The 9,290-nt window shown below is 34.3% G+C and overlaps 3 protein-coding genes across 9 annotated transcripts in view; 2 read left to right on the plus strand and 1 right to left on the minus strand.

Annotated features, from left to right (window-relative positions):
* LOC116841845 (telomerase-binding protein EST1A) overlaps positions 1 to 909 on the minus strand; it is an 85,302-nt gene extending 84,393 nt beyond the window's left edge. Inside the window, exon 1 of one of the 5 annotated variants that reach the window (XM_032810260.1) lies at positions 742 to 909. In XM_032810260.1, coding sequence (XP_032666151.1) covers positions 742 to 790 — 49 coding nt within the window. In that variant the 5' untranslated portion in view covers positions 791 to 909. The remainder of the gene's footprint in view (positions 1 to 741) is intronic. The other 4 variants (XM_032810261.1, XM_032810262.1, XM_032810263.1 and 1 more) reach the window with 4 other exon arrangements.
* Positions 910 to 1,415: 506 nt separating this feature from the next.
* LOC116841846 (putative homeodomain transcription factor) lies at positions 1,416 to 6,464 on the plus strand. 2 transcript variants are annotated; one of them, XM_032810265.1, is made up of 16 exons: positions 1,416 to 1,673; positions 1,793 to 1,916; positions 2,168 to 2,307; positions 2,399 to 2,610; positions 2,690 to 2,876; positions 2,937 to 3,188; positions 3,280 to 3,504; positions 3,833 to 3,897; positions 4,098 to 4,282; positions 4,439 to 4,575; positions 4,655 to 4,964; positions 5,035 to 5,263; positions 5,345 to 5,440; positions 5,521 to 5,664; positions 5,740 to 5,835; positions 5,905 to 6,464. In XM_032810265.1, exons 2-16 carry the CDS (start codon positions 1,876 to 1,878, stop codon positions 6,052 to 6,054), a joined length of 2,469 nt encoding a protein of 822 aa, XP_032666156.1. In that variant the 5' UTR covers positions 1,416 to 1,673; positions 1,793 to 1,875; the 3' UTR covers positions 6,055 to 6,464. The 2 variants fall into 2 exon arrangements, with proteins under 2 accessions (XP_032666156.1, XP_032666157.1); XM_032810266.1 differs by having other exon boundaries at positions 1,416 to 1,916; positions 3,280 to 3,345.
* Positions 6,465 to 8,315: 1,851 nt separating this feature from the next.
* The window catches only part of LOC116841877 (lysophospholipid acyltransferase 2), a 12,347-nt gene continuing 11,372 nt past the window's right edge, over positions 8,316 to 9,290 (plus strand). Inside the window, exon 1 of one of the 2 annotated variants that reach the window (XM_032810326.1) lies at positions 8,316 to 8,675. Coding sequence is in view for 1 of the 2 variants with exons in the window: in XM_032810324.1 (XP_032666215.1) it covers positions 8,595 to 8,675 (81 nt within the window). In the remaining variant the exon portion in view is untranslated. The remainder of the gene's footprint in view (positions 8,676 to 9,290) is intronic. The other variant, XM_032810324.1, reaches the window with a different exon arrangement.

Below are 9,290 nucleotides of genomic sequence, written 5' to 3' on the forward strand. Positions count from 1 at the left end.
TGAATTATTTTATATATTTATTTCAACATTGATCAATCATATAATCTACTTTGAGAAAGTTTATGCTAAGTTAAATACTTTACATATGTATTATACTTTGTTTAAATACATCATTATAAGTTAGCAATGTTACAATACTAAAACAGCATTTTCCACGTTATATATTCAGAAAATTGCTCAGTATTGTACACAATATTGAATGTATAGATAAGAATATTAGCATAAGAGAAGTGAAAAACGAGTTAAACTTGTGTCCTTCATATCTGGGAAGTTTTACAAATAAATTATGATTTTCTTAGCAGATACTGTTAGATTAGAACATTCAAGTGGCAAAAATGTCAACTTTTATAGATAAACAGCACCACAGTACGATAACGTAAAGCGTTTGTGTTGATACTCTTGACTACACTGGAATGTTCTAAGCGTTTCTTTTCAGAAAAACAGGATGTCGTCAAATCAAAATCTTAACCAGTATCAGCTTCACTTCGTGAAACAAAATCTGTCCTTAGTTCTGGATTGAATACACGCGATGGTAAACTTCGTAAAGTAACGCGACATCGCGATGCTTAGTGTGCTTTTTAGGTTAACTTGTTTAGAGAGGTTAGCTTTCGGCACATCAGCTCGACAAAGTCGCGAAGGGTGATTAGAAACTCGACCCGAAGTTAGACGCACAAAAATATCAGCGACAACACGACATTGTTCATTCGGAATCGCAAAATAATTACATTCTTGTTAAAATACCTTGTGAATATCCTCCCCACTTTCTGCGTCCTTTGTCGCGGTTCGCCATATTGAAATGCAATCGTATCAAGATTTTTCCATGATGCAAAAGAGGAAAATGTAACGTTTCCGTAGATGCGCACTTCTCCGTAGTAGCGTGGTAGGAGAAGGGAGATGGCGCTCCGTACGTTTTCCATGCAAAGCGTGTGCTCGATCATCTATATGCGCATTATCTATGCATATTTCTACTTTTCGAAATCTTGTAACGATTTTCATAAATCGTTACATAAAACATACAATAAAATGTTATATAATTTACAATACGATGAAATATAGTACAGATTAAGATAAACTTGATTATTTAGTAAGGCCAAGTGTGAAGCCATTTTCATCCGTATCATTCGTGCATGTTTCGTTCTTCCGAAATATCGTAAAAATATTCACGTGCCGCGCACGAATCATTATATGTCTTACATATAATATAAGAAAATAATATATAGTTTTTGATGTAATATAATATAAAACGATAAAATACCATGAATTGAATAATTATCCGCACAATTCAGGATGCTGTGCAAATTTGTCCGGACAGCTCTTGAATCCAAACGGAAAGGAATGTTACAAGATGGCGCGAACCGAATGAAACCGAATCAAACCGGAAATATCCGATTTGTTGTAGCCTCTCCCCCCTCCTCCTCGTAGCCTGAGCTGCTATGTCCCCTGACCTAGTTGACAGTATGCGTTATGTTCCATTATATTCAGATATAGTTTTAGGACTGTTGCGAGATAGCACGTCGTTACCCTCTTTTATCTCATCAAGTGTGTAATCTCGTATGATATGCTCAGATGTAGTCCGTCCATGGATTGTGCTTTGTTATACTGGAATCGTTTCACTTACAGTTTCTCAATTATTCTGACATATTCCTCGATGTGAATGACGTGAAATTATTAAAGTAATTTTGCATATTTAAGTGTTGAATAAAAACAGAGTCATTGTTCAACATTCTCTTGATATCGTAAGTGCGTATGACGTGATTTACAGTTGCCTTTTAATTTCTCGTGTGAAAATCAGTGCAGAATCGTAGTCCCGTCATCTGTAGACAGCTGTACTTCCGTCACAGCTGACGAGCATTGTTATTGCAAGCTACTCCGATAATGCGATTGACGGAGATGAAATTCAACGATCTTATATATTGGTGAGGGTTTCTGATTGGGTCGAATGAATTTTTAAAGACTTTAAATATATTCTATATGATTAAAAATCTAATGTTTGTTGTCAGCTAGATCTTTTAGTTAAAAAATCCAGCTGGCAACAAAAGTATGATCTCAATTTAATTTACTACTTTAAGATATTTTAAGAGTAATAAAAAATAAATTTTCTTATATAGTAAATAAAAAGTTGAACTTAAGACGGTTATCACAATAATTAAAAAATCAATTCTATCAGGTATCAAAAAAAGATTGGTACATATGATAAACAGCAATGGGAAAGAACTATAGAGCAACATATTCTTGGTGGGCTCACACATGTTCCCATGAGAACTGCAAAGCTCAAAACAGAACTGATTGATGTTGATCTCGTTCGTGGTACGCTAAATAGATACTAATAGCCATACATAGAGTATTATTTTAGTGTTTCTTTGATATGTATATTCATCTGTGATATCAATATATATAGGATCTTCATTTCCAAAGGCCAAACCGAAGCATGGCTTGTCGACAGTAGCTTGCCTAGCATTTCAACGACTCTTGTTTCTTCCATTGTATAAAAAGTGGTGGATACAGCAAACAAGTTATCGCATCTTTGTGCTTTTTTTATTATTGTACAGCTTACAAGTGGTCAATATCTTCCTGTATTACATTTATGCAAACAGGGAAAACGAGGCAGAAGTATGAGAAAAAAATTGTTGATTTTATAAAACTTTTTGTATTGTGCTATGTGTTTGTTGACTGTCATGTCTATTTGCAGATTGTCTCAATGTCGGAAGTATTAATACCTATTATTATGATGTTTATTCTGTGCATTGTTCATTCCCACATTGTGTCAACACATTCAGGTCCTACAATGACATCTAATCAATCCAGACAACGAATAACAAGACGTTCTCGACATGTCAGAGGCAGAAGTGGAAAGTCAAGACCTAGACTTAATTTACGTAAGTGAGTAAAAGAATTCAAGAAATGATTATGTTTTGTAACACATATCTTCATTATAGGTATACATAAGGATACAAAATCTTCTCAAGATATAGCTTCTGATAAATCAAATGTAGGAAATGAAGAAGTACTTACTGCTGTAAGATTCGCGAAGAAAGTAATGATTGAGAATTCTTTGTCTGGCAGTCAATCTCAAGAACCTGTTACGGTGGAAGCCAGTGCTCAAATAGTGTATGATAAAGAATCAATAAGTACAACAGCAGAAAATTCCAATTCCACAAATGAAACTTCAACTAGTCGCGAACAACCAGGTAAGAATGATTTAATTTTAGTAATTTATGCAAATTTTTATCATCTTTTTATCTAGTCTTGTTACCTAATATCTTTCCTTGTGTAAAACAGGTGCTTTGCCAGAAGAACATGTACCAAATATACATCAAGATGACGATGGCTTTGAGAGTCTAAACGGTAATGTTTCTAGTGATAATGATAGAGTGATGGGACGGGCAATGGTGCAAAGAAACAGATCCCAAGAAAGAGTAGCACGTCAAGCTGAAAATCACAACTGTATGTTGTGGTTGGAAGATGGCCCTAGTCAGCAAATTCCACTCCCACCAAAGCACTCAGGTTTGACTTACAAGTACACGCTTGTAACGTAGCCTGTAGTCGATCAAACGATCTTGCAAAATTAATTATGATTTTTCTACTTGCTATATATCAAGTTCATCGCGAATGTACTATCAATGTGCAATAAACACATAATTCTTTCTAAGTTTAAAAGCACATTGTTATGGATCTTCCGATTTCGTGACTCACATAATCCTGTATAAAAATATGATTGAAGGGTATTTTAATTCGTTTTCGTTTGCATTCTGAACCGCTAACACGCTTTAATCTTTGTTGGAAAGGTAAAATGGAGTAATAGCTAAATCATCGTTTTCCAATTTCCACGCAGCACCCGATCCATTGAAAAAAGATGGCAACTTTACGGATAACACAAGTGGTATTCAAAATGATCTAGTAAGTTATCGTATGTCATTTATGTATCTAGATTTAACTCTGAAATTTCTTGTACAAATTATTTATCTACAAACGCACTTGTGTCTTTTTTACGATTTTTTCTTAAAATTTTTCTTACTCAAGAGGAACTATACCTAAAACGGTCGAATTTAACGCATCTTATATTAATCTGTCGTTTCTATGAATCTTGTCAATTCAAGCATAAAGATGTGCCATCAAAGTTATTGGGATTGAGAGAGGGAGCAATGCGAAATGGACGACAGCAATGCGAAAGCGAAGAAGAGGGCGAGTGTGAGGAAGCTACAACGCATCATCTCACTGAGGCGACAACATCTGCTACAGAATGGATGGGAGTTACAACGAACAGCGACGAGTGCAGTTATAGGTGTGATTTGAATATATCACTATATCATTATTATATCAAGGAAATATGAAGAAAAAACATCTTTCTACAATATTTCTCATAATTCACTTTTATATAGTATTTCTCATATATCTCTAAAGTTGAATAAATTTTTCGCGAAACACTAAACGATTACAGCTCAGAACTTGGAGAGTCTGACGTGCCAAGCGAGACCAATCTCAATTACAGCGAATTCGTAGAGCATCCTTTTTCCTGGGAATTCGAACTACCGCCGTCGATATTACTTAATTCCACTTGTACATCGTCCGATCGCGGTTAGTACCTATCATCAGACATATATTGCACAATAAACGGGCGTAGATGACAAAGTCTAATACGGGTCGTACTGTTTAGTTTCATGTACCATTTGGACGCGGCGTGATATCAAGAAAGCCGAGTTGTCGGTGTTGGACATTAGTTCAGCGATCATTGCTAGAGTCGAATCAATGCCGGAAAGTATGAATTACTTTTATGGCGGTTTGATACTAAGCGTCGCGCTATGTCTAATACCGTCAATAAAACGACTGAGCGATCATATAGGGTCGGATAATGTTAGCAACGTGTCCGTAAGTCTACTACCGAGTGACATGATTCAAGTGAATCTAGAAACGTACACTGATGTCTTATGTAGAGTGATTGGTGTAGCGTTTGGAAACATATTTTGGTGAGAACATATTCTTATCTAAATACTTAAGGATATTAATGATTCTCTAAAACGATGATATCTTTTTCAGGGAACGAACAGTGGTGCTTATCTCAACGTTCGAGCGATTTGTGCTGTCGTGTTTTTTGTTCTTTTTGCTTGCGGTAGCGGAACGTACGTATAAGCAGAGACTTTTGTACGCTAAATTGTTCTCTCACTTAACATCATCCAGACGCGCGCGAAAGTCTGATTTACCACATTTCCGACTAAACAAAGTGCGTAACATAAAGACATGGTTGAGCGTTAGGTCTTACCTGAAGGTAAGAACATTAATTATTGATTGTTTGTAAGCCTAGAGAATAAATTTACATTTCTCACGCTGCGTATATTTCGGTTTATAGCGGAGAGGTCCACAACGATCTGTAGATGTAATCGTATCAGCAGTATTTATTGTTACAATATTATTGCTATCATTTGTGAGTCTCGAATTGATTAAAGTAAGAATATTTCACATATATTTGTGTTATGTATCTTTGGTACGTTTCTGTTCTTTTAACAATAATAAATTTTATTTCAGGATCTCGAAAGTTTACATTCACGCTACAATGTTGAAGCTTTATTTTGGAGCTTCTCTCTTGGAATATTTATTTTACGATTTATGACACTAGGGACGAAGATTAACAAGAAATATAGGAATTTATCAGTTTTAATAACTGAACAGGTAAATTTTATTACGATGTGCTTGTGTTTGTAATTCCAAACCTTATAGCTTAATTTATTCCGATACGACTTTTAGATTAATTTGTACTTGCAAATTGAGCAAAAACCACATAAGAAGGAAGAACTGATGGTTGCGAATAGCGTACTGAAATTAGCGGCTGATTTGATAAAGGTATTCGTTTATATTATGAATTTAATTTTAACGATAGAGAGAAAAAACTTATTAATCCATGCTTTGCAGGAACTGGAGAGCCCGTTTAAGATCTCGGGACTCTCAGCTAATCCGTACCTTTACACCATTACTAAGGTAGTATTGTTGTCAGCACTCTCAGGAATACTTTCAGAACTACTTGGGTTTAAACTTAAATTACATAAAATAAAGATCAAGTAAAGCAATAATATACGAGATGCAGCGCGTATCAAAAGTCGCGCTACTACTTTCTAGTTTTATATTCTTTACCAAATTGGAACTTAATTTTTCCTCAGTAAAAATTGGTTGATATACTTACTTAGTTAATATTACTAATTTAAATAATTTAATATTAAAATAAAAGTGAAAGATTTAAGATAAAAGTGAAAACAAAAGTGATTAAACTCAATAAATTTTGTGATCTTATGTATAATACAGAGATTGCCCAGAAATTATCGATAAACATTTTGTCAAATTGATCTAAATATAAATCATAACAATATAAAAGAGGACTTTGTTTATATAACCAAATAAAATTTTAATATAATGAGTAACATTTTAAGTAACTTATTAATAAAAAATAAATTATATATATTTTATATAATTATACATGTACAATATATGATATATATATATATATATATATATATATATATATATATATATAATTTATATATATATAATATAATATATATAATTTAATATATAATATATATTTACAATATATAATATAAATACATATTTATAATTATATAATATATATAATATAATATATTTTAAAATATAATTTATATTGATGAAAAATATAATTATATATAGAGTTCTCAACCATGTTTTTACTAAAGAAAAATAGCTCCAAATTCATCAAAGGATCTGAACGCCAGACTTCGGTTTTTCATTATGCAACTACCTCGCTTATGTTGAAAAATTACTAAAACAACATATACAGCAATGAAATATAGGACAGGTTTCATTTAAATTAACTTTTTAATAGCCTAATTTTAACAGAAAGAATTTATACAGAAGTGATAGATTTAGTAGTAACTAGCAAGACAATATTGTTTACATATATATGCTACTGAGCATCAATTAGCCTATAATTTTCTTTTCGAGTTGCTGCATACTTTGGTCTTCTCATATATGATATTAATTAGTAAATTATAATATTCAATATTGAAAATTGTAGAAAAAAACTTTTAAACTTAATGAATTATGTAAAATGTTTTAAATCTTTTAAATAATGTACAGTGTAAATACTGAACATTTATGGTGACTGATTATATGGACTCGAAGTTATTAAATTCATTAATAACATTGCTATGTAGTACTACTATAACATTTTGTTATTAATGAAAAATGTTTTATTAATACTCCATTAATGTACTCTATATGAATATATTTGTCGAACCTGCTATAAAGAATGCGATTGTTGCATGTACTTCGATAGCAAATAAGTCGCTGAAACTTAATTTGTCTGCAAGCTTTCTTCGTAGACGATGTTTGGAGGCACGTGAGAACTGCACGTGTAATTATATAGCTCAAGAATATACTTTGCGGCACGCGTGTAAATACTGTATGTATTGCGAGAAATGTTGTATTTAAGAGAAATAGTACCTGTGCAATCACACAAGATCGAATGTAAGTTATTTTTCAAATATATCTAAACGTATCGCAATACACGAAATAAAAGCATTCAAAAAAGTCACGTGAAGTATTTTTCAATGATCAAATTCTTCGGACAGTATATTTATTTACTTATGCAAACAACTTAAAGCTCCTGGTCCCATTACTGCAGAACTAATGACGTTAGAAGCGATAAAACATGCTAAAAATTTTTACATGCCATTTTCAAATCAAAAGATATTTGTATGAAAGAACAGATCGTTTGAGTATACTTATAAAATGCTCGGAAAACCATCTTTTTCCCTTGACAATTAATCGAAAATTTAATGATACATTAAAGAGGAAGATTGTCTTTTATCACCCTTTATTATTAGTTATTACTTAACCTATTTTACTAATATTATCAATTACAATAAGTGTGCGAGGTCGTTCACAAGGGAAAAGAAGAAGTATACCCTCAGATCAAGTAATTGAGTATAAATTACAGCTTATTAAGATACCGTTCTACATAATTAGCGATACAAAATAATTGATTACAATTAATTTCAACATTTCCTTATCGTATCGCTAAGAACATTCAAATATCATTCAAACAGTTCACTTTTTCTCGCCCTTTTCCGCATTTCGGTTTTGCATTTTCGAATTCCACCTATCGCACAATCAATCACAACAATCGATCGTCCGACAACGGTATCGATATCTCCCGAAGTGACAATCTGCGCACTCACGCCACCTCTTTGTTCGGTCACGCTCACGGTGATTGGTCGGCGGCAATTGCGTGGTGCGACGCGAACATAGGCGAATAACCACGAGTATCTTCCGCCGAATGCCGGTATGTAGCGGCGGCGACGGCGGCAGCGTCGGCGGGCATTCCGGTTTCGGTTGTAGTCACTTGATCGCGCGTACGTTCGTGTCGTCGTCGCGCCGTCGATTGCATTGCGTACGCGTATCTGCCGGGTGTCAACATTAAGTTGCATCGCGGCTGACGTTTCGCCGCTGCTCGTCCGCCGACACTTTCGCGTCTGTCTTTGTTTCTCTTTAATCTTCGTGTCTTTCATCGCGCGAATCCTGCGACTAATCACGCGACCGCGACATTGGACCATTTCCGATCGTTGACCATGGCATCGGCTGTGGACTACTATGACGGCTTTCGCACCTTCTCCTGGCTCGCGGATTTCATAGGATTACCGATCGACCAGGTGAGATACGCACGACACGACCGGGAGTGGCGAGACGATGCTTCCGCGTGCCGTTGTCCTCCGTGAGAGTCCCGGGCGGGCGGCAACAGGGAGATATCGATCGCCACAAGATCTCCCCGCGTCGGCCGCGCGCGCTTTTCCATCGCCGTGGTCTCATCTCTCAATCGAATCAACTTGATTGGCATCATTGATCTGCGTATCTTTAGATTCCAAGTAGGTGTCATCGCAACTTCCCTCCGCCCGCGTCCCATAGTCACGTTTGTATTTACGTCCAATTACGCGAGATAAAAACGAAATGAGACCGAGACGATTTTCAGAATTTCTAAGGGACTGTTTCTTTCAAACCTATCAATAGCGGTCGTAACGACACGATCATGTCATATTTTTTCTTCTCTTATTTTTATGTAATGCATGTCTACATATTATATATTTTTAAGAGTTTTATTGAAATATGTCGGTGAGATTATGATTGATTATGATGGCGCACAATTCTAACGATTTTGTCACATTTTTTTTTTGTTTTTGTTTTTTGTTTTTAACATATATATATATATATATATATATATATATATATATATATATATATATATATATATATATATATATATATATATA

The sequence above is a fragment of the Odontomachus brunneus genome, unplaced genomic scaffold, assembly GCF_010583005.1.
Source record: "Odontomachus brunneus isolate Ranch 3 - 2012 unplaced genomic scaffold, Obru_v1 Obru_scaffold_019, whole genome shotgun sequence".
In the NCBI taxonomy this organism is placed as follows: domain Eukaryota; kingdom Metazoa; phylum Arthropoda; class Insecta; order Hymenoptera; family Formicidae; genus Odontomachus; species Odontomachus brunneus.

Bases quoted from the DNA above. Each gene is read 5' to 3' on its own strand.
- LOC116841846 (XM_032810265.1), top strand. From the start codon at position 1,876: ATGCGATTGACGGAGATGAAATTCAACGATCTTATATATTG. The intron at 1,917-2,167 runs GTGAGGGTTTCT...CAATTCTATCAG, and splicing joins TTCAACGATCTTATATATTG to GTATCAAAAAAAGATTGGTA. The intron at 2,877-2,936 runs GTAAGTGAGTAA...TCTTCATTATAG, and splicing joins AAGACCTAGACTTAATTTAC to GTATACATAAGGATACAAAA.